Source organism: Caloenas nicobarica, chromosome 26 (assembly GCF_036013445.1).
Source record: "Caloenas nicobarica isolate bCalNic1 chromosome 26, bCalNic1.hap1, whole genome shotgun sequence".
Lineage (NCBI taxonomy): Eukaryota > Metazoa > Chordata > Aves > Columbiformes > Columbidae > Caloenas > Caloenas nicobarica.
The window spans coordinates 147,447-171,301 of record NC_088270.1 but is presented as its reverse complement, the minus strand read 5'-3'; the positions used below and the strand labels follow the sequence as shown (position 1 = coordinate 171,301).

The following is a 23,855-nucleotide window of genomic DNA, read 5'->3' as shown; positions in this document are numbered from 1 at the left end:
TTCAGGTGTACCGAGGGCGGTGCGCAAGCACCTGTGCCCGGCGCTGGAGTCCGCTGCGCCCTGCAAAGCGAAGCTCCCTGCGCAAGAACCGGCGCTCGCCCGGGACGGACTCCGCGCGCACCGCCCCGGTCAGCCCCAATACGTCACTTCCTCCCCCCCGCGGTGCGGGGGTGCGCGGGGCAGCCTCTCTCTGGGCCGGCGGAAGCGCGTTTCACCCGCGCCCGGGAACCGGCGCTTGCGGGCGGCTGCCGGCGAGCCCTGGGCAGCGGCTGGGCCGGCGCCGGAGCCCGCCATGCCCGCCGGGCCGCCGTGAGTCGCTGCGCTCGGCGCCATGGGGCCGGACCCGGGCTGGGCCGCGCTGGTGCTGCTCTTCGCCGCCTCGCTGCTCACCGTGGCGGCCTGGCTCGTCCAGTACTGCCGGTGCGCGGCCCTGCGGGCGCCGCGGCGGCGCGGGGCGGCGGCGGAGGAGGCCGGGGCGCGGGCGCTGCTCGCCGCGCTGCTCGCCCTGCGGTCGCTGCGGGAGCAGTGGCAGCGGGCCTGGGTGCGAGCCCTCAACAGCCAGGCGCGCCGGCACGGGGTACGGCGGGGCCCGGGCGGGGGCGGGGCGGGGGCGCCGGCCCTTGGTTCGGGCGCCGGGGGAGCTTTCCGCGGCGGCGCTCGGCCGGAGGGAGCCGGCAGGCGCACAGGGAGCCGGCGGCTCTTTGCGAACCGCTTTGCGCCGTGAGGGCGTGCGGAGGCGGGCGTCGGGCTTTGGTGAATGCGGTTCTGAGCCCGAGGCAGGGGCGATGGCGCCGGCTGATGTTGCCGCTTGGAGGTTTCCACAGCAACCTCTTTTCCCTTTAATCCTCTGGCATGACGGTTGCGTTGATCTGTAGTTTTGGAGTTCACGAAGGATACGCACTGCCGATTCCAGATGCAAATAATCACACAGCGGCTCGAGTTGCCTGCAAGGCAGGGGTTTTTGTCCGCAAAAGCTGTGGTCCAAAGTCTGTCATAAACTTCTTTTCTGTCGTATGAACAGGAAGAGGGAGCCATTTAAGTTGCATGGGGAAATCAAGAGTTAGAAAAGGTCAGCGTGATGCTAATGGCTTTCAAGAATAGAAAGTTAAAGTCTCGAAGAGTGCGATGCGATCTGGTGTTTGAGTTTTCCAACGAGTTTGAAAATGTCTCTCCCCTTCTGACAAAGTTGGTTAAATTCTGGACTAGAAGCAGGACAGAAAAGTGGATCTCGGTGCAGCGTGACCACGTGAAAAAAATCAGGCGATTGATGACGGTGGGGAGGAATCGGAAATTATTACTCCCGCTGCCCCCAACTGTTGTTAGGTGTATCAACATAACAGGCTTTGTAACATCTAAACCCATAGATAAGGTCACGACTCTGGCTTCTTTGGGAATGTTTGTGCAGCAGTTTTCCCAGCAGACCTTCTGTAGCTCTTCGCTTCTCTGTCTTTGCGTTTGCCTCGGTGTGATCCCCTGACAATAACTTGCTGAGATGAGATGAAGAAATTGGATCTTTGAGGAAGGCGACTTAGGAAAAAATGCTCGTTTTTGTTATATGTCACTTTGCGGTACCCGTGTTTTCGGGGAAGTAATTTTCAGCGATGAGGCACGTAAGTCACATCCCTGTGATACAGCCCTTTGAATAAAGGCTGCAGAACCTGAACGAGTGTCCTCTGAGGACTTAACTTCACCAGCAAGTACGGGCCAGTTCGGTTTTGTCCTTTTGTTTTCCTGCTTAAAGTACGTAGTGTCGTCTGGCATCTTGAGAGCAGAAGGGTTAATTAAGGCTTGTTAAGCAGTTATCCTTGCAAGTAGCTGCAAGAGATGGAACAAATCTTAATTGCATAGGTCAAGCACGGTGTTCTTGGAGTTCTGTCATCCTTAATTGTAGCGGAGCAGAACCCATTTTGAGAGTAATTATTGTTTGATTTAATCAAGTAATCTCCTTCAAAGTGCAGAGCAAGGGCCGCGATTATTTTCAGATGACGGTTGCCTCCTGGTATTAGGAAGTGCAAATATTTGTGTGTAATGAGCCACCTTTGCAATCCTTTCCTGGACTGACCTGGGTGGGTGAACTCATGGCTCCGGTGGAGGAGGCTTGCGAGAAGAAACAGCAGGCATGACTAGTATGGAGCAGTAGGGAGTGATCTGATATTGTGGGTGGTGTTTTTGTTTTGTTTTGTTTTTGTTTGTTTGTTTTTACTTGGGGCAGGATTAGCACAGAGGGGAGAGAGAGAAAGAGAAGATACAGGAAAGGTTTTGCAATGAAGAGGGGTTAATGTACTTATAGTCGACTGCTATCCAGAACAATTTTCCATTCTCTTTTGGGCTTACCCATCTGAAATTAACGTAGTGTTTGTGACTCTAAGCCTTGACCAGAGACCTTATTTCTTTTCTGTCTTGACCACTGGGACCTAACGGAATTCTCTCTTTGTAGAGTTCAGTGCAGATCACATTTGAAGAGGGTCCTCAGTTACCACCAGCCGCAACTATAAGTGACGTGATGTGCAAGGGACAGTCGGACCACAGCATGGTGAGGCTTTGCTCTTCTGAATTGTACAGCACAGGGCGTCTCTGTCAGCTGGTGTCATGTTCCATGGAGGAGGAGGAGATCACACACCCCTGCGTGATGGGGATGGTGGGACCAGGGAAGGTTCGAGCAACATCCGTGATTGAGTTCGGGCGCCTGTCGACAGACTCATGAGATTGCGGCCCTGGGGCTGCACATCAGCGAGCTCTGGGACAGTGCTGGGGGGAGATGTCTTGGTGGACCTGGGGCGTATGGATGCTGAGCCCAAATATCAGGTCCTACAGTGGGGAGGAAAAGAGAGTGCCTGTAACCAGTACGTCTTTACTGCCCCACGTAGTCTGAAATGGCAGGTTTGCAGTGCAGAACTGCATCCGGGAGCAAGCCTTTCCTGCCGTGGTAGGTGAACCTTGGCCATCGCTTTTCGAAGTTTTGCCATCGCATGTCTGCCTCTTGCCAAGGATATAAACTTACCTCCTTCCTTTTCTCTCTAGGTGCTATACTGCTGTCTGTCAGCTGAAGCTGTGAAATTCCCTGTCTCTGTTACTCAGCAGTCCCCAGTTGCTGTTTCTGTGGACACCTATCACGTCACTTTGGCTGTGCTGCAGGCTCAGGTAACGGTTGACTAACTTGTTCTTTCACCTGGCCTCACACCGATTGAGGAAAGAGGACTCAATTTAGTGCAAATAAAGTCCACATTGTGCAGGAAGAAGCAGCATGCTGTCACTGATATTTGGTGGAGTGGCAAAGATTCCCAATCTATGCGCTGAGTCCCGTTTTCTGAGTCTTGTTCTGCAGGTCTTGACTATGTAACATATCCGTAACAAAATCCAGAGAGATGTGAGGCTTCACGGCGTGCTATACTGTGTTTTTAAGCGAGTGTTTAAGAAGCGAAAGGTCCCCAGAGTTCAGTTCCCCTCGTGGTGTGATGGATAGGGAAAGATGCATCCTGTGCGCATGTACAATTCTCGTGTTGTCCTGGTTGTTGTTGTGAAAAAGAAATCCACACTGGGGAGTGGTTTGCTTGTCAGCGCTCCCCTTAGTCCATTCGCAAGAGCGCAATACAGATTTTTTTTTTTTCTAGGGGTTGAATATTGCAGATGCTTCTTCCAGACTAGAAAATCTGTGGAATTGCAGTGGGTGGTAACTCCATAGTCACTTTCTGGCCAGATTGACTTCTCTGGAATGTGATTTTGTTCCCATCACGAAGAAGGGCTTGATGCTGGACTATCAGTATCTTGCCTGAAGACTGCACGCTCCTTTGCGCTATAGGGAGACACGGTAAAATTAGAAGTAACTGTGGTGGCAGAAGCCAATCCCATACTATTGCAGATGTTACAGTGGGAAGATTGTTCTAGAACGCCTTTGCTTTCAGAAGCTTTATTAAAATTTTCAACCTACATTTATCAGATCATCCCGGTTTGGTTTTGTGCCTCCGTTCTGCGGTCATTTAAATAGCTGTTCTCTCTCTTCTCGGCGTTTAGCGTGCCTGCTGCCGATCTAGTTGTGGGCGACAGCTGCGATCGGTTTTCATCTTTGTCTAGTCTCTGAGAGCCGGGTAGCCTTTGTCACGTCTCATCAAATTCCTCCTGTACTTGCTAGCATTTTCCAGGTCTCCTTGTCTGGGCCTGTTGAAATTTTGGGTTAATCATTCTTGTAGAGAACTGCATGTGCTATTCCAGTTGAGGTCTTGCTGCTGCGTTGTGAAATGCCGGTAAGATTACCATATGCCTGTTGGTTGGAGTACTTCAAGGACTGTATTCCCAAATGTGTCTTGCCTCTTTTATGCACCTCTTGTTGTTACTTACCTGGCTACCGTGTCCCAGATCTGTCACTTTTGACTGAGGACCTTCTGTGCTCGTGGTAAATGAATGTCAGTCTGTCAATTACTGTAGAACTATCTTAAATTTCGTTCCCCAGTTTTTACTAGAAATATTGGGTCGGGAGTTCTTCCCATGTGGTTCTGTTTCTGTCTGTTGCATTAATGGCGCTTTTCAGGTGTATGGGTATGCAGCTTTTCAGCAGAACTACAGGATGGTGTAGGGTCCGGTTTGTCGTTGCAGACTATTGTGACATGGTTGAGCTTTCAATCTGAGGATGATCCGGAGATGCATTGCTAACTTACAAATGGCCATGCTTAGGTTTGGCAATGGTTAATTGATGTAGCTCAGTAAATAGTCTGTGTCAGTGCCCAGTTCGCTCTTTCAGATTGTCCCACAGACTTTTTCTTCAGCCAAAGAAATAACCTATCATTATTCCCTCTGATGGTGCCTGGGCATCCAAAGGCCACAAGGAAGCCAGATCTCGCTATGGATCAATGAGGCTTCTGCAACTGCTTGTTCCTGTAGGCCCGGCACCACTTGTGTTCTTACACGCTCTCTCTTGTTGCTGCGCTGGTGTGAGGGCCCTTCAGTTGCTGCATTTGAAGTGAGACAAAAAGAACCCAATGAAACAGAAACCGTTCTTGACTATGGATATTTGTTCTGGGCCAGGTGGAGATCCACTTGGAGGAGATACAGAACGAAGGTCTCCTGGTGTCGTGGATGTTCAAGGACAGACCAGACCTGAACCTTTCTGTTCTTCCGAGACTTCAGCTTCGCGAGGTGAGCTATCAACAGCAGGTGGCTGGACTCGAGCCCAGGAAGGGTGGGAGTGGCAGAAACGGCACCGAGCCAGGAGGAAGGCTGCTGCGGAGGGGAAAGGTTGGCAACTCGCTGTCGTGCTCCTTTAGGGCAAGGCAGGCGGTTCTCTCCCCCTGGAATTCATGCTAGCTCGGCTCTGTTGAAACAGTGCAGCGTCAAGAGAGCCGAAGCGGTACCGGTGTCTGTTGTCCGAGTTTGGTGTAGCAGCCGAATGGGAGTCTGCGTAGCAAAAAAGGCTTTCTGTCTGTGTAGGTCCTTCTGCTCCTGTCAGATGTAGAGTTGTAAAAGGAGCTGGGTCGGTTTGGGGTTTTTTGGGGGGTTTGTTTTTTTGGAGGTTTTTTTTGAGAGGTTAGTGTGTGGAACCTGTAGGTATTAGAGGTTAAACGCGTGAGGCCAAACGCGGGAGTGCTCGCCATTCTGTGATCCAAATGGGTTGTTGATTTGTTTGTTTTATTGATGCCCTTGTTGCTTTGTCCTGAGTAGATGTTGGAATTTGGCTGTTCACCCAAAAGTGCGATACTGCCATCTCACGAGGTGATGGGAATGTGGCAAACTGTAAAAGAGGTGTATTGTCAAAATTTGCAACAGGTAGACTAGAGATGTAGAGGCTTAGTTTGTCTCGTTTAGACAGCTTATGTTTACCTGCAGCTGTTTCGCAGCAACTTTAGGCGCTGGGGAGAGCGAGGACAGGATATGGGAAGATACCTGGGCGGTTATTACCGGGAGAAGGACTGTAGCGTCTTAGAGGCTCGAGGGACAGTTCGGGCTGTATAAGGAGAAAATGCATCTGCCTCCTTATGACTTCCCTGCGTTTCCTCTTGATTTGTGGAGAGAAGAATGAAGGCAGGGTGGATCTGTCCACCATCAAGGATCTGATCGAGGACACCATTGTCAGCACGCAGCCAGCCATGATGGTGAATCTGAAGGCCTGCACTGCTGGAGCTGCTGCGGTAAGGCTCCCTCCTCCCGTCATTCCTGCGCCTCCAACACCGTGTCCCGGGTGCTTCTGAGGGTTGGGGCTCGCTTCTGGGTGACAGCCACTTCCTGGCCTGCACCGTCATCGGAGCTGGGGTACCGTGGCACAGGAGAATTAGAAACTGCTCTGTAGTTTGTTTCCTGAACGCTGAGTGCCGTTTGTGCTGAGGTGGAGCCGAAGTGCCCAAGGTGCATCTCTGTTTTGGCAGTCACTCTGTCACTCTGAGCACCAAGGCTCCATCCGGGGCAGCCCTTACAGGAATGGCCCACGGTTTGTCATCTTCTCTTGTCCGTCTGGCAGCCAGCAAGCTTGTTCTTATCTGTCTCGTTTCCTGTCTGCCTTAAATTCCTCATCTGAAATAACACAGGGGCCCACCCAAGATCGATAGCTCGGGGAACCTGCAGCGTCCTTTGGTGGCTCTGTGGGTATTCCCCGCTGTTGCTATGAGGAGCTACTTAGTAGATGCAAGGATGGACATAATACGTCTTGCCGCTCTCTGCTGGTGACCGAACGATAAAGGCATCGGTCTCAATTTTGTTGTTCCTCAGGTACCCAGCAATAAGTTGACTCGAGAGTCCCCATCAAGAGTAGCAGCGGCCCCACTGGGTTCTAAGCTGTTGCTCCGGAATCTTCGAGTGCTGAACTTGGGCAGCCAGGGGAAGGCAGGTAAGCGTGAAAGCATTGCTGATCTGCAGGGGCAAAGGATGCAGGTGGTGGGATTGGAGCGAGTGGATGTTTTGGCTGGGTTTGAATGGAAAAGAGGGTTGTGCGTCTGCGTGGTGCTGACGATCGTGTACGCATGCTCTGTCCCTCTGTTGCAGGAGTTGGGGAGATACGCTGCATGGCAGAGCTAGACAGTCCCCCCCAGCAGAAGCAGACGAGACTGGTGACAGCCGGCAGTGCTGATGCTGCAGCAGAGATGGAGTGGAATGAGGAGATCTTTCTGTAAGCGTCTGCTCTCCTGGCTGGCATGGTGGAGGCAGACCGGCGTGGTCTCAGGGTGTCATTAACGTGCCGTGGTAACTGGTTGAAGGCTGAATCTCAGCCTCTCAGACGGATCGCCCTCTCAGCTTCCCCTGGCAGCCTATCATGGCCCTGCAGGGGACATGAACCCGAGCTTTCCTCTTCTGTGTAGTTTGCTGCGCCTTTTTGTGTCCCCCAAAGCAGTGCATGTGTACTGGAGCTTTGGAAAAAGTGACGAGGCGTGTGAGATTTGAGGGTGGGAAGATACAGAATGGGGTTGTTTGCTCTGTGGCTGTTTTGCAAAGATTGCCTAATACCAGCCTGTCTTTTTCTGTTTCAACAGGGAGCTGGGACCGACAAGTAAAGAGCTGAAGCTACAGGTGCTGGGGAGCAGTGACAGAGGGGCAAGTGAGTACGGGCAGCCGTAAAATGGTTTGTAAGACAGGGAGACAAAAACGCCTAGGGGACTTGCTTTGAGCCTCTGGTAGTTCTGTGTCGGTACGATGTGTGATGAACCGCGCAAAGGATTTTTCGTATCCGATTTTTGTGAGCCTCTAACTGCGTGAAGTAAGTCTAGAATCTGTTCTTCTTAGTGAAACACACTTTCTCAGACCTTTTTGGTACCCGGGAGTTTACTGCGGCCCGCCTGTTTCCACTCTGAAATGGGGAGAGGAATGAGGGGATTTGCCCCCGTGTGTTGGAAGAATGTTGCAGGAGGCTCTTAGCTCTGTTTGTTTGTACTCGGTCAGGGAGTAACCGCAGCATCTATTTTTGATGTAGGCTGCACAACGGCCACCTCTTTAAGGGAGTCAGTTTCTGGATTGGTAAAGAGGGGTGGAGGAGCACTGCCTGCCCCCTCCCACCTCAAACCTGGGAGCTACCGGGGTTGCGGGGATCTGCTTTGTTGGCCCACAGAGCTGCTTCCCGAAAGCAGGGGTTGCCTGGGAGACATCCGAGGTGCTGAGATGGAGCGGTATGTTTTATTTTCTTGTTCCTTCTCGCAGATGTGCTGCTGGCACATGCCACACTTTTGCTGGATTCTTTGGGCAAACAACCATCTGGGAGACAGGTCTGCTCGCTGGTCCCGGGAGCCGGGCGGTCACTGTCTGGTGAAGCTACCATTGTATTGGAGGTAAGCTCACGACTCCGTAAGTTCGGCACAAACGCACGCTGCGAAAGCATTCGCGACGTGAGCCTCTGGAGACAAGCACGATTAGGCCTGGGCTCGTCACAGGGGACTGAGGCCCTTATGCCGAGGAGGGGTGTTGCCTGGCCCTCGGTTCCTGAGCCTCCCTCCATTCAACTGACACTGTAGTGGGCACGGCTCCTCAGTGCCCAGCGCAGAAGCTTTTGTCACCCTCATGTCTGTCTTTCTGTCTGGGAGGGGGAGAGCCGGTCTGAGCTGTGCCTCACTCTTTGCAGCTGCTGTTCCAGGAGTCTCCTGCATCTTTGAATGCTCAGCAGGCCACATCTCTGCGAACCAGCATCACCCCCACTAAGAAGGTGGAGATGGACCGGACCATCATGCCCGATGGCACCATCGTGACTACCGTCACGACGATTCAGTCCCGGCCTAAGGCAGACTGCAAACTGGGTGAGGCTGCCCCACAACAGGCGTCTTGTGCGGGTGGCTGCTATGGGGGCGCAGACTTGGCCGTGATATTCCCGAGGCCGCTCACAGAGGCAGTAGCAAAATTGTTTAGTCATTGCGTGTTGCGGTTGCAGACTCGCACCTTGCGTGGCACGTTTGGCTTCTGGGTCGGAACGTGGGCGTCGTTGCCTTTCCCTTAGTGTCTTCTTGTTGGCTGGAGATTCATGTGGCCTTGGGGGATGGAATTGGTGCAGCCCTATGTTTTGGGGGAGGCAAGAGAGGGAGGAGCCTCTCTGACACCCTTTGGTGGAGGGGGGTCCCAACTCTAACATGTATGCTGCCATGTAACATAGACCTGATGTCGGGCCAAGCATTTTGCCATTCTTCCTCTCTGTTCTCCGCTGCTAAAAAAGTTATGCCATATGTACCGAATGCGGGGCCGAAAGCGTGGTGACCTTGCTTACTGGCGGTTATCGCTGCTTGCGGTCTGAGGTGGTCGTGAATGTGGTGCTGGGAGTTCCATGAGGTGGGGCTGGGAAACAGCGTGAACTGGGGCTCGCGACCGGGCTACTTCACGTGTCTTTTTCCAGTAGGCTTCTTACGACTTCATTGCTGCAAAACCTCACAGAGGCAGCCTCTGCAGGCTCCCCGTGCACACTCGAGGCTTTTGGGGAGTGCCCGTAGGGAGGCGCAATACAGCAGCGAAATTGCCTAAGCTTCATCTCGACTTACTGGTGTCTCTGTGTTTCTGCCTCTCTTTCACTGTAAAGATTCACCATCAAGGTCGCCTTCCAAGGTGGAAGTGACAGAAAAGAAGACGACAGTGCTCTTGGAGAGCGGCTGCCCCTTGCCCAGCGGTAGCCGTAAGTTCATAATATATTCCATTCTCCACCTTCGTGCACGCGTAGTTGCCCGTTGCAAGCATCGCGGTCAGCAAGCGACCTCTTGCCCATGCCGAAGGTTGCTACTTCAAGCGCTGGTATCTTTCCTGTACTCAGGAGACAGCCATATGCCCAATGGCTTGGATCCGGTGGCCGAGACGGCGATCAGGCAGCTAACCGAGACGAACAACAAACCTGCCAAGAAGACACCAACAAAACGTAGCACGCTGATCATCTCGGGAGTTTCCAAGGTCTCTGGTAGTTATGGGGCTCCATTTCTGATCCGGGAGGCCGTTTCTAGGGATGCATGTGTGAAACCGCCCCGTCCCATAGGGAGCAGTGTGGGAAGGTTCCAGCACGGATGACTTGCTCGGCAGGACGCTTTTGCTGCTTCCTCGCAGCTTGTCGCTGCTTCCCGGTGAGCGTCACAGGTACCTCGCCAGTCTGCAGGGCAGCTGCTGGCAGGAGCTCACAGAGAGCAGCTGCAGAAAGGGAGAATGCTGTGGGAGCGAGGGAGGTGCTGTGGAATGCTTCGGAATCAGCCACGTTCCAGTATGTTCCAGCAAAAGGCTGACGATGGCGCTGGCTAGCGCTGATGATCGGATCCGGAGCATCCGTAGGTCGTTGTGGGCGGAAGAAGGGAGATCCTATCTTCTCGTCTGACCTTCTAACCCCTCTCCAGGTACCTGTTGCTCAAGATGAAACGGCCCTTTCTCTGGGTTATGCTGCATCCCTGGAGGCCACGGCGTACGGGGATTCTGCCTCAGAGGGCACAGCTGACCGGGTACACGATTCTACCGAATCGTCACAGCTGCTGGAAGCATCGCCATCGGGACAAAGGGCCAGTCAGGAGCTGGATGAGACGACACGATCGGACATCTCTGAGAGACCGTCGGTGGAAGATGTCGAGTCTGAAACTGGCTCCACGGGAGCCCTTGAGACCAGGAGCTTGAAAGATCACAAAGGTAAGAACGAACCGTTAGACAGTAGCTAACGTTAGCCTGTCGTACGCGAGGACAAAGCGACATCCGAGTTCCCGCCCGAGCGTGGGGGCGGCGTTGTGTGGCCCAGATTCTTGAGAGACCTGGCAGGCATGGAAGAGAAGGAAGAAAGCAGAAAGTGAGCCCCCTCAGTAGGAAACGCTGTTGTACCTTTGTATGGTGTGCAGGTTTCGGATGTGCCTTTTTGCACGCGTTTGGGGCCGATGGCAGTCAGGGTCTCCATCCTGTCCTGCCCGAGTACGTCATCTGGAGCCATTGCCGTTATTTTAGCATTTGAGCATTGTTGCATAAAAGGAAGGTTACGCACTGGGGACATGTGATGGTGTGCTTAGCCACGGAGATTGTTGGTATCGCAGTCTGTCCCGTCACTCAGGATGGAAGAAGTCTTTGCCGCTCATCTGAGAACGGCTGGGTGCATTTTTGCCCCTGAGACTCACCAGGGCAGGATACTATCGTGGTTTCTGTCTCCTACCTTTCTGTCTCTGCAGTTAGCTTTCTTCGGAGCGGTACCAAGCTCATCTTCCGGAGGAGGAGCAAGCAGAAAGAAGCGGGCCTGAGCCAGTCACACGATGACTTGTCCAACGTCACCACCAACTCCACTGTCAGGAAGAAAGCTGGCAGCTTCTCCCACCGCCTCATCAAGCGCTTCTCCTTCAAGTCTAAATCTAAACCCAGAGCTAGCGACGGCACAACAGCGGGTGAGAACTGAAGGATGGAGAAGCCTGTCGGAAAGATGGCGCGGAGGTCCTTTTCTAGTCTCTTGTCTTCCCACTCCACGGTATTTGTGACCTGCAGCGCGGTTCCTTCCAACCTCGGCTGAGGGAAGACACCCCAGTGCTTTATGCCATTCGGGGACTGGAGGTGGCGAACCTGGGGCTTAGGCTGCTCGTCTGCCTCGGCTGAGCCTTCTTCAACTGTCGTACCTCACCGTGCTCTCCCAGAAAATTCAGGCGGCGTGCTGATCCCCGTAGGGGGTGCCAGGAGCTGTGGAAGCAACTCTGCCCGTGCAGCTGGCTGGCGTTGCCTGGTGCGTCCTGGGAAGGGGTGGGGGGCCTCTCGAGTGGCAACGCTCAGAGATGACGATCAAGAAACTACTGGGTTAGCTATGTTGCTGAGAAGTGTGGGATGTAGCCTTGCTCAGCTCTTTTAGCGAGAGAGAATGGCATGGTCGCTGGCCATCTCGTTGCTCTCATTGCTTCTGCTTGGTGCAGAGGCTGTAATGTGACTGGGGTGCGGAGCGATGCGTTCCTGGGCCGTGACCTGTCAGAATAAGCTGTGGGTCTCCACCCAGCTCTGCCATTGGAACAGTCTCTGGTTTGGACAGTGCTGAGGGATGTCAGCTTTCTGTGCTGTGCTGACGAAGGAAGGAGTCGCTAAGAAGAAGGAAGTTTTAACCATTTTAACAGTGGGGCAAGTTTTTGTAGAAGCCCCGGCCCTTGCAAGAATGTCCAGAGGGTGCCGCCGCCCTGTGACGCAGCCATCCTTCTGCAGCCGTGTCCTTGAGCGGGGAAGGGGCCGTGTTGCAGCAGCTGTTGTACGAGCGGGGCCTGTTCCCTCGAGGGCAGTCGGGGGCTGCGCCGTTGGGGCGCCAGGCCACCTTCCTGGCCTCTCGCGCCAAGGACCAGCACCGCGCTGGGGATGGATGGCGAGGAAGGTGGTGATGCTAGCGAAAGGGCAGGCTGACGTGGCGCCTGAAGCCGTGTGGCAGAAAGAGGCAGGAGTTCACGTTTTCAATGACGAAAGGGTTTCCTGTAGTAGCAGGAGCCTTCTCGGTCGCATCTGGTATTTCCTTTCTTCTAGCAAACCCGATCCACCACGTTCAGACAGCGGGCATTTCTGCAGCGGGTATTTACGGAGGGGAAGGCCCGCAGGGGAAAACCGACCCCTTGCGCGGGAGGAGACTGCCCTTCTAGACAAACGGCTTTCTGGTCTCCCGATGCACATCGCGGGTATCCCCAGAGGCCCCCTTCGCACAGCGTAGCAATGCTCTTTGGAGGAATGCTCGCGCCCTGTCCGCACCCGGTTTGAACGGAAGCTCCTGCTCTCCTGTGGGCTACAGAGTTAGGGAGACGGGCCACAGGGGAGGCAAAACCTCACTGAAGAGCAAATCGCCTGGTGCTGCCTCCCGTCACAATACCTCCCGAGCTGGGGACTGTCGCCTTGCCTTACACAGGATGCGATCAACTGAAGAAGCAGTTTTTCTCTTGATGATGCACGTGAAACATGTCACTTTCTTCAGAAGGATAAATCCTGGTTTACTGATGTGGCCATCACGTGCCATTTCAGAAGAGCAGAATGTGTTCGGTATGCCGCTGCGGAAGGCTTTACGGGCAGGAGTTTCGGGGTGTCTCTTGCGTCTGGAGGTCGGGAAGGCTGGAGTCGTGCGGGGCTTGGACTGAAAGTGCTGGCGCGTGCCAGCAGAACGGAATCTCTTTCCCGTTTTTCCTGCCGATTCCCCGTGAGGTTGGGTACGTGTGAGAAATTCGACTGGTCCAGCTGGCTGACCAGGAGCCTCTTCTCCATCTCTTTGGTCCAGGAGGCTTTCTGTCATCCCTGAGCTCTTTTGTGTCTTTTATCCTTTGTTTCTTTCCTTGTGAAACCTTGCATTAGACATGCTGCTTTGAACGGAAAGGAACTTTCGGATGAGCCAGCGGCTGGAGGTTTATCGCATAACCTTCTGCGAGTCTCACGTAATAGTCCTGTATTCTTTAAACCACGAGAGCAGCTCGAACTGTCTCGGTGCAGAGCAGCCGGAGGCAAATGCCCAAGGCTCGCACCCACACTTCCGAAGTGCGAATGTGGGGCTCGAGTGTGCGAGGACAGCGAGCATTGTCGTCGTGATGAATGGCACGTGGGACGCACAACAGTTCGTGTGTGTCTTCCCTTGATTTTTTTGGCAGTGCTTTTTATCGCAGGCAGTACTTTGCTAGGAAAGTTTGTTTCTGGTCAGCGTGTAAGGGAAAAGGGGATATCGTCACGTGCTGACGGAGCGCATCCCCAAACGTTCGTTCCCGTACCCGCTTGTGTTTCCTAGCGGAGGTGTACTTACTGCCATTTCGTTGCTTCTCAAAGTCGTAAAGTGCAGGACTGATGTTGTAACCTTTTATCTTCTTGTCCTTGGTAAGCCCGGAGTGTTTTTCAGGGTGTTGGGGGCAAACCGCTGATTGAGGGGCAGAGGGCTGAGGGGGAATGGCTCAACCGTGTGCACTGGGAGGTTTTTTTTAGTTCTGATATGCTCCCAATTAACACGTCGATCCTTTTTCTTCGTATCTGTACTGCTCGCGTGCACAGTTGTTTTCATTCCCCAAGCAGGAGGTGGCCAGTTTTGTTTGTCCTGGCCACGTGAGCATGGGTGACTTTCCCGGCTTCCCAAAACCAAGAATGTTAACTGCCCCGTGGGGCAGGCGTGATTATTGGTGTCAGAAACAATTCTTCTATCCTAACCTTCTCAGGAGGGAAGCCCGCCTAGTCTTTGGCCTCCAGAAACCGTAAAGACAGAGTCCCGGGGAGTTTCCTCCATAGAACTGCTGCTTGAAAAAATCCCTTTTGTGTTTAATCCCTGATTGTGCTTCTGGCTCTAGGACAGAAGAAACGCTACTTGAAATCTGCTTTTTTTCCCTGTTTAACTTCTTCCGGATACCCACGTCCTCGCCTCGGTGCCATCGCGGGGTCTGCGGCATTTTGTGACGCCCTCAACCGTGAAGTAACCCCGGTGCACGGCGCACGCCGCCATCCAACTGTTTAGACTTGTGTGGTCTGCAGTTGTGTGGTTGCTCTCTCAGGGTTGGCTCAATATTTGCACCTTGTGAAATCGGTCCTCGACCAAGTATGTGAGGGAAGAGGAGCGGCAGAGCGGCAGGCTCGAACGCGTGGGGGCTTCTGAAGGAGTTCAGTCTGCTCACGACGGCCTGCATTTCTGGTGCTGCGTTTCACTGCCAGCTACACACAGGTAGAAATGGTGACTGGTAAATGAAGCCAAAGTATACATTTTGTGTTGGTCGTTTTTTGGTGTGGGCTTTTTGTCTTTTTTTTTTTCCCTCTATTTTGGCTGAATGGAGTTACTAAAATTTACCTATGCTGTGTATTTGTACTTCTCTGAAGAAAATAGACTTCTGTAGCTGTAAGTATGCTTGTAAATATATTTATATCTGCATACATCCTCTCCCCTTGTTTTGGTAAGGGTTTTTAAGAGTCTCCACGTTGGAAAAGCCCTTGGCTTCGACCCGCGAGGGGGTATCCTCTGGAGGCGAGAGAAAACAGGCATGGGAACCCCTGTTTTGGGGGTGCTGTAGGCTTTAGAATGATGGGTGTCTGTAAGCACCGCCACGCTGCTTATGTAGCTGAGGGCAAATTTTTATTAGGCAGATTGGCTGAACTGGGCAGAGACTACTCAGGTGGAGAGGTAGTTGCAAACCAGTTCGGCAGAGGAGAGTGTAACGAAAACTTCTTTAAGCAAACGTAAGAGGGCCACGGGCACACGCTGTTTCTAGACCACGACGGCGCGCACAGCAAAGCGTACGCTTACAAATGTTTTTGTTCCACTTTCTTGTCTTTAGTAGTGCCGCTTTCTTCCTGTGGTGGCATTGTTTGCTAAATCTACAAAAAGTCATTTCTGGGTAGCTGGAGAGATGCTTGAATGTTGGCTGGCTGGCATTTGCGTGTTTTGGGGTCTTTCGCCTCGTTCTCCTTCTCCCCCAGGTCACGGTAAGTGTCACGGTAGAGTCAGAATCCCAGCGGAAAGTCTTTGTGTACTGGCCATATCGCAGCTCCTTCTACAGGCACGACTGCTCCACGCCGCCTTTCCTTGCTCGTGCGGGTACTGGACCGAACACCCATGCTAAATTTGAATTAGTGCCCCAGATCCTTGTGCGTGCTCTTTTGTACTTTGATGCCTTCTCTCTGGGTGGATTATTGTAATCCCAGATTGTTTAGAGGAAAAAAATAGGACCTGTGTAGCTATTTAAGGGTTGAGAGTCAAATGACTTAATTTGGACTAAATGAATGAAGTTCTTGCGCCTTTGTAAATGTTGCAGAAGAATTCCATTGCAGTGTAATGGCTGAACCTGGTAACTTATTAAACCAAACGGAATTCAAAACCTCACTCCGAGTCTGACTTTATAGCTGCTGTAGAGCGGTGAGCTGGGCTTGGGCTTTCTAGAAGTTCAGGGAGGTCAGTGATCAGTAGCCCTCTTTTGTAAGACCGTCATCTCCGAACAGCCCTCGTCGTTGAATGCAGGTAGCCGGGTTTACACTCTGTAAGTCCAGGGCAAGGGCCGCGGCCTTTGCGGTGCTGCTAGGAGGCAAGGGGCTCGCGAGACGGTGACGTCCGCCCCGGAAGCGGCGCCAAAGCCTTCGGCTGGCCCTGGACACGCGGCAGTACCCCAGGAGGGTGGGTTACAGCTCGGGGTCGCCGACAGGAGCCGGGGGAGCCGTGCCTTCTGCCTCCCGAGCGCCCGCTTCGTCATTTTCTTCTGCTGTAGCTTGCCCTGCTCTCCCTCCTTTCTTGTCCTGTCCTGGCTTTGCCGCAGGGCCTGCGGTTGCAACTGTGAAGCCGAGGTGGGTCGGAGAGGTGGCGGCCACGTGTTTCCACGTCTGGACGGGCTCTTGGGGGGAAGGACGTGGCGTCAGGCCGGCACGCTGGCCTTGCTGCTGGGAGCTCGGGGATTCGTCTCCCACGTGGTTACCGTCGATAAGAGGAACGACAATCTTTTCATCACGTTCACGCAGTAAAGAACCGAATTACTCACGGTCTTCTGTATAATCACAAAATGTACATTTTGAGTCGACGGATTCTCACAATTTAACAGTCTGTGAACTTACTGTACCATATAACGGGCAGACTTATTAAACTGTAATATGCTGAAACAGATGCCTACAAAGAAAACAGGTTAAAAAGGAAAGCATCTTGCAGACTTCAGCAAGTTTTCTATGACTTATGTGTTATCGGTTAATTCTCTCCCAGCTTATTCAAACCATTCCACCTGTAAAACTGTCTGAAATGATTTAACGATCTCTTGTAGAGTTTTATTTTTGTCCTGCTCTTCTGGCTTTAAAAACAACATTATTTGCAACTAAGTGTTATACTTCAATGTTCTATTCTCCAGCCACTTTTCCCATTCATGTAACTTACACAGCAGCCACCATTAATTATAATATTTCACAAGATCTTCCTTCCTCGTATTTCCAAGTGCTTTCCATGTTCTGAAACACCTCCCAATACTGATTTCTTAGGAACGTGACTGAAAACAGTCGTTCTCGACCTCATCTCGTAAGTAAAAACCATGAGAAGAGGGAGGAGGGTGAGGCACGGAGCGGCTTGCAGCGCGAGTGGGAGAAAGAGGGAGAAGGCTTACAGTGCGCTTACACGAACGATACCACAAAGAAACCGTAACAACAACAATTAACTCATGTTCCTGACAAGCTGCTTGATTTTCAGAAAGGCTATGCACAGAAACAGGTATTCTGTCACGTTCTGGTGGTTGTCGTGGTTTGTAAATAACCGGAAAGGCTAAAGAAAAATCACCTTGCCTTTTTACGGCATGTTTGCATCACCCCTTTGTGTTCCGCTGTCTTAGTCATGAAGGGGTTACCGTGTGCTGTATAAGCATCGTTAAAATCGGGCAAAGGAGGTGCCGAGGGCAGAGTTTTAGACTCCCGACCCAGATCCTCACAAATTTCCGCCTTATCTTTACACAGCTGTGATGGCATTAACGGCGGATATAAAACTGACCCTTTTTCAAGATCTACAGAGCCCGACTCAAAAGGATTAGTGCTGTCGGTGCTGTCAAACAACCTGCTCGTTTGTGGTTTTCTGTCCATCCTCCCCCGCCCTTGCGTTATTTGCTCTGCCGACTGCAACTGCCGTAGCGCGGAGTACACAAATCAAGTTACGCGCGAACCATTGGAGACTGTAAAACCTGAAATCTCCTGTGCGCTTAGATGTTCCCCGACCCGTTTCCGAATTTTACTGTCAAACGTCCCCTCGCTCGGAAACCAAGCACAATTCTCTCTCAGCCGTACCAGGAACGAGGCGGCCTGCTTCTCAGAAAGACAATACCCAGAAGAACGTAATATCTGCAGTAAAACCTGCAAATACAATTTATGTTCCTGAGAAGCGGCTTGCCCCACACTAAGGCAATGCCGCAGCTCTCTCGGTCAACGAGGACTGCTTGTCCCTATTTATACCCTAGGGATTAATGTGGCCACAAATAAAATTTACTCACCCATTGGATGGAGTGGTCGCCGTCAAACACACTGCTCGATGACGAGCCTCGAGGGGTCACACACTCACACGGGGTTTAGGGTTAGGGTATAGAGTTAGGGGTTGGGGTTAGGGTCATTAGGGTTAGGGATAGGGTTAGAGTTTAGGGTTAGGGTCGTTAGGGTTAGGGGTTAGGGTTAGGGCAGACAGGTTAGAGCCTGACAGAGGCCGACAGAGCCCAACATAGCCTGACAGAGTCCAACAGAGCCCAACTGATCCCGACAGAGGCTGACAGAGCCCGAGAAAGCCCCACAAGGCCTGACAGGGCCTGACAAAGCCCGACAGATGCCAACAAAACCCGACAAAGAGTGACAGAGCCTGACGAGGCCTGACAGCCCGCTGGAGCCCATCAGTGACCAACAGAGCCTTAAAGGGCTTGACAGGGCCTGACAGCACCTGACTGAATCTGACAGAGTCTGACAGAGTCCTGTAGGGGAGCCCTGTGGAGGAATGGGGAGCTCTGGGGACCCAAGACACGTTTTTGGGGGGCCCTGGGGAGGAATGGGGAGCTCTGGGGACCCAAGACACGTTTTGGGGGGCCGTGGGGAGGTATGGGGAGCTCTAGGGAGCCTAGACATTTTAGGGAGCCCTGGGGAGGCATTGGGAGCCCTGAGGAACCAAGAAACGTTTTGGGGAGCCCTGGGGAGGCATTGGGAGCCCTGAGGAACCAAGAAACGTTTTGGGGAGCCCTGGGGAGGCATTGGGAGCCCTGAGGAACCAAGAAACGTTTTGGGGAGCCCTGGGGAGGCATTGGGAGCCCCGAGGAACCAAGGCGAGCCCTGGGGAGAACTTGGCAGCCTCGGGGAATCGATGCGAACCCTGGGGAGGACGGTGGATCTCAGGGGAGCCCCAGGGAGACGAGGCGATAGCTGGGGAGGGTCCGGGGAGCCCTGGAAGATGAGGGGGGTCCTGGGGGAGGCCTTTGGAGTCCTGGGGAGGCAAAGCAAGCCCTGGGTTATTTTTTAGAAGAGATTCTTACGGAATCTAATTCTGCTTCGTCATTCAGTCCTACCCAGAACGTACTCCTGGCAGAAGTCAGGTAGTATCTGTGGTCTTGCTAGAAATTTGGTGTAATGCAATAGCATCTTAATTTGTTAATAGGAAATTTCAGTATACCATTTTAATAATAATATAGTTATTGTATTTAATTTTCTATCTACGTCTTACAAAAACTAAGTTGAAATCTGTACTCAGTCCCATTGCAGATGCAGTAGACGTAGAAAAGTGCAGGTGCTGTCATTTCCAGTGATGGTCCAGGTGGTTTGGTCAGGGTGGTGGGCGGGGCCTGGGGCGATCGACCCCTCCCCTCCCCCAGGTGGTTTGGTCAGGGTGGTGGGCGGGGCCTGGGGTGATTGACCCCTCCCCTTCCCCAGGTGGTTTGGTCAGGGTGGTGGGCGGGGCCTGGGGTGATTGACCCCTCCCCTTCCCCAGGTGGTTTGGTCAGGGTGGTGGGCGGGGCCTGGGGCGATCGACCCCTCCCCTTCCCCAGGTGGTTTGGTCAGGGTGGTGGGCGGGGCCTGGGGCGATCGACCCCTCCCCTCCCCCAGGTGGTTTGGTCAGGGTGGTGGGCGGGGCCTGGGGTGATTGACCCCTCCCCTTCCCCAGGTGATTGGTCAGGGTGGTGGGCGGGGTCCAGGATGATTCTCCCCTCCCCTTCCCCAGGGGATTGTGGGAAGGGGGTGGGTGGGGCCCAGCCCCAGGGCAGGGAGCTCACTCTGCTCCGGGGTTGTTTTGGTGCTCTTTTTCTGCAGCTCCTTCAGCAGTTGGCAGCTTTTGAGCTGTTTAATCGACATGGACAGACGTGTTTGGAGAAGTGGAGGTGTCTGCTTGAGGTAAGAGCTTCAGGAGCAGCGAAGGTTCAACAGCAGCTGTACTAGAAAGTATGTTTGTAGCTATGCCTAATTTATTGATTCAATTCTAGGTGCTTTGTGTTTTCCCAGAACTCCTGACTGCAATGAAAATGGAGCATTGTTTTTTGGTTTTTACTGCTGTATACCAAGCTGCTGATACAATCTCTTCTCCTGGGACTGACGCTCAGGTGATCTAGCAGGGGTTAGAGTGAGCGTCTTGTATCTGTAGATGGAGTTCTAGCACTTCTGAAGGAAGCAGCGGGGCCATAAGGCAGAGTGTCTTTCTGGCTCTGGGGTGGCTCATCGCCTTCCTGATCACCCACAGAACACGGTGTTGTCCCCAGAACCCTTGCAGTGTGGGGTGGCCCCTGGTGGATCATTCAAATGTACTTCCCAGAACTCAGCCAACAGGTGAGTGCGGGTGTGGTGAGGGTGACTGCAGAGGCGCTGCAGCAGCAGCGTGGCGAGGGCCGGAGCTGTGGCGGCGGATCCGTGAGCGCAGATCCCGCTGGCGGCGCGAGCCCGTCCCGCGGCTCGCTGGGGTTGTCTCCTGCGGCGGTGCCGGAGGGAAGGGGCGAGACGCTTTCTAGCGTCAGCGAGAGCGTTTCCTTGTCCGCTGCGTGTGTCCCAAATGGTGTCAGTTTGTCTTAATGTTGTCTTGAATTGCTCAAATCGCTCTGGCTTTTAAAAGATGCCTTGTGTTTCAAGGTGGCCCATTTCCCCCAAATCCTCCGTTAGCTCAGCTGCTCTCCTATCCCTTATTCCGACTGAATTCCTTTGCTTTCTTCTGCGCTATTTTTTTTCAGACGCCGAACTCTAATTTGGAATTTTTGTTTTTCAGAGTGGGAGCTGTGAACGCCTGATGCTCCGTTCTGGGGCTGCGCGCACAGAGCGTGAACCACCACAGCAGCTGAGAAACACGCTGAACACCCTGAGTCTGCATGTGCAATGGGGAAAATAATTAAAAAAAGAACAATTTTAGGCCCTGGGGAAAGCGAACTCTCCCTGGATGTGCGCAGCTGGAAAGCAAAATGAACCATATTTTCGTGCATTAAACCAAAAGCATGTTGTGAAAAAGTGCCAAAACCTCTCAAAATTAGGCATTTTTGAAAAGTTTAAGAAAAAAAAAAAAAATAACCTCTCTTACGGACAGGCACACTGCCCCCCTTTTGGGGCAAATACGGAGTGAAACGCCAGCGGTTGCAGGGGCATTGCTGGGGATGATCCGGTGTGGAGTCTCTGTCGTGGGTCGGCTCTTCAGAGCGAATTCTCCTTTGCGGGTTGTCCCAGGTGAGTCATCTGCTGTGGGTGGTCCTGGGTGGACCCCCCAGGTGCAGGTCACCCCCACACACGTCCCGTGCCCCCCCCGCCCCGCGCACCTTTCTACTCGCACTGCCTCCCGCGTGTCTCTGCCCCTCCCCAAACGATTTCTCTCCAAACGTGCCCCGCGGGCATTTTTTCCCCCGTGAGACGTGTCCCCGCTCCCGCCTCTCTCCTCTCCGGCCCCCCCGTTCCACACTGCCCCCCCGTCGCCCCTTTGCTCGCGGACCCCCGGGGCACCTGCGCTGCCCCAAAGCGCCCGTTGCCTCCCCCCGTAGCTCTGTCCTCCCCGCCCACTCGCCGCTCTGCAGCCCAGCCCCATGGCAGTTGTTTTCCCTGGGAAGATATATTTCTATTTCTAGTCCTATATATTTATGCATATATATATATATATATATATATATACACACACACACACGAAATTATTTTTAAGTTTCTATAGATGATATATAGAGAGATACATATATGTATATTTTATATATGTGTATATGTGTGTGTATATATATATATATATGCAGGTGGAGCATCCGAGGGCTCTAACGGACCGAGAAAGAACTAGAAATGGAAACAGAAGTTAAATAGAAGGGAAAGCCGCGCCGGCTGTGCAAATCGCCTGGAGGTTCCAGCGAGTGGGCGGAGAGAACGCGAAGGGCGGTGCAGAGCGGGCCAATCAGGACGCGCGAGAAAGCCGGAGGGGCGGAGCGGAGCGCAGCGCGGGGCAAACGGGGAGGGGTGATGATAGGCGGGGAGAATGGAAATTGACGTGCATAGGCAGCCAATCGGGTTGCGGAAAGGGAAGCGAAGGGGCGGGCAGGAGGGGGCGTGTCCCGAGGCCTTCCCGGTGCGCATGCGCAAAGATGGCCGCTGGCAAGCGCGGGCGGCGCTCTCGGCGGCCGTGTGCGCGCCCCGCTGGAGCCCGGAGCGGTCCCGCCGCGCCGCCGTTCGTCGCCGTTTCTGCGCGGCCCCGGTGAGTGCCCGGCCCGGCCGGCTCCGCTGCGGCTCCGCCGCCCCGGAGAGTCGGCTCTGGGAGCCGTGCTTGTGGGGAAAACGGGCCCCAATGGCGCGGTCCTCGCGCGGCTGCGCCCCGAGGAGGGTTCGTGGGGGCGGAACACGGGGAGGAGCAGCCAATGGGACGGCGCGGTGGCGTGGAAAGCAGCCAATCAGAGAAAATGCCGAAAAAGAGCCCGCTAGGGTGTATTTTAGCTCACCGGGAGGATTGGGGAGCCCCCTGGGGATAACGTGAATAGAGAAACCTCGATGGCATGTAATGGCCAGTGGCAGAAGTTGATTGACGGGAACCTGAGGAATCCAGCCGAGCAGATCCACCGGTCCTAGTAAAGCCAGGGAAACACAGAAAAGAAATGGAGTTTTTAATTGATACTGGAGTATCTTGTTCTATTTTGAACCAGGAAACGATACCCTTAGATAAAGATTTTGTAACTGTAGTGGGAGCTACTGGCCAACAAGAGAAAGCTTTATTTTTACGGCCAATCAAATATAAGTTAGGAAAACCAATCAGAATGTATAAGTTCTTATATATGCCTAGGTCTCCAAAACTCTTACTAAGAACGGAGACCTATGAAAACAATTGAAAGCAACCATAACATTCAAACGGGGGAAAGTGAGATTCCAGATAAAAGAGCTGAGATTTTAATTGGCAATGATTCAAACTGACAAGCAAAGCCAAATAGCTCGGGAAATATTGGATCAAGTATTTGCAGGGGTATGGGCTTCGGGAGTTCCTGGTAAATCAAAGAATGCAGAACCAGTGAAAATTAATTTGAAACCTGGAGCTGGACCAGTCAGAACTAGACAATATCCTCTGAAATTAGAGGATAGAGAAGGGGTAAAAGAAATGACCAGCAACTTTTTGCAGTTTAGGCTGCTGATAGAATGTGAGTCAGAAGCGAACACTTCAATCCGGCCTGTGAAGAAACCAGACAGTAAAAGCTATAGGTTAGTGCAAGATTGGAGAGCAATAAACAAAATTACCGCAGATTGACACCCGGTAGTAGCTAACCCTTAGACATTGTTAGATAAATGGCGAGATAATCACAAATGGTCTGCTGTGTTGGATTTCAAAGATGCCGTTTTCTGTCTTGCATTAGCCAAAGAGAGTCAGAAGCTTTTTGCTTTTGAGTGGGAAAATCCCTTTACTGGGAGAAAGACCCAATTAACCGGGGTCGTGTCACCCCGGGGATGCAGGAGCAGCCCTGTGATTTTTCGGAAACCAGTTAGCACGAGAACGTGACGCCTGGGAAGCTCTTCCGGGCAATGGGACTTTGTTGTCTCCTTATAGGCACAAAACCCGAAGAGGGTTGTGTGCAATGGACTGTAAGCTGACTGATTTTCTGCGATTAAGTGAGCATGGGGTTTCCCAACAGAAGGCCCGGCCGATGCGGCACCGAGTGACTTATCTGGGATTGGAGATCTCCGGAGGACGGCGAGAGCTGGGGACAGAGCGGAAAGAACCTGTTTGCCGGACGCCGGAACCGGCGACGGTGAAAGGGCTCCGGACGTTTCTCGAAAGGACAGGTTGGTGCGGGCTTTGGATTTATAATGATGGACTCTCAGTAAAGCCTTTGTACGAACTGTTAAAAGAAAACAGCTCCGAGTTGAATTGGACGGGAGAAGCCGGGAGGGCTTTTTCGCAACTGGAAAAGGAACTGGCGAGGGCTCCGGCCCTGGGCCTCCCAGGTGTCACCAAACCATTTTGGTTGTACTCACACGAAAGGCAAAGTATTGCTTTGGGTGTTCCGGCACAGCAGTTAAGATCTCCTAAGCGAGCCGTGGTCTGCTTCCCTAAGCAGCCAGACGAAGCGAGCAAAGGCCGGCCTGGCTGT

General features: G+C 53.0%; 1 protein-coding gene across 2 annotated transcripts; it reads left to right on the top strand.

Moving 5' to 3' along the window:
* The first annotated feature begins 173 nt into the window (after positions 1–173).
* Positions 174–16,592, top strand: C2CD2L (C2CD2 like). 2 transcript variants are annotated; one of them, XM_065652142.1, is made up of 14 exons: positions 174–577; positions 2,438–2,533; positions 3,022–3,141; positions 5,020–5,130; positions 6,006–6,119; positions 6,694–6,811; positions 6,967–7,090; positions 7,452–7,516; positions 8,113–8,240; positions 8,531–8,702; positions 9,470–9,562; positions 9,698–9,831; positions 10,263–10,545; positions 14,163–16,592. In XM_065652142.1, exons 1-14 carry the CDS (start codon positions 332–334, stop codon positions 14,324–14,326), a joined length of 1,968 nt encoding a protein of 655 aa, XP_065508214.1. In that variant the 5' UTR covers positions 174–331; the 3' UTR covers positions 14,327–16,592. The 2 variants fall into 2 exon arrangements, with proteins under 2 accessions (XP_065508214.1, XP_065508212.1); XM_065652140.1 differs by having other exon boundaries at positions 11,070–14,255.
* The last annotated feature ends 7,263 nt before the right edge of the window (positions 16,593–23,855 follow it).

Bases quoted from the DNA above. Each gene is read 5' to 3' on its own strand.
- C2CD2L (XM_065652140.1), top strand. From the start codon at position 332: ATGGGGCCGGACCCGGGCTGGGCCGCGCTGGTGCTGCTCTTCGCCGCC. The intron at 5,131-6,005 runs GTGAGCTATCAA...TGTGGAGAGAAG, and splicing joins CGAGACTTCAGCTTCGCGAG to AATGAAGGCAGGGTGGATCT. The intron at 9,832-10,262 runs GTCTCTGGTAGT...ACCCCTCTCCAG, and splicing joins TCATCTCGGGAGTTTCCAAG to GTACCTGTTGCTCAAGATGA.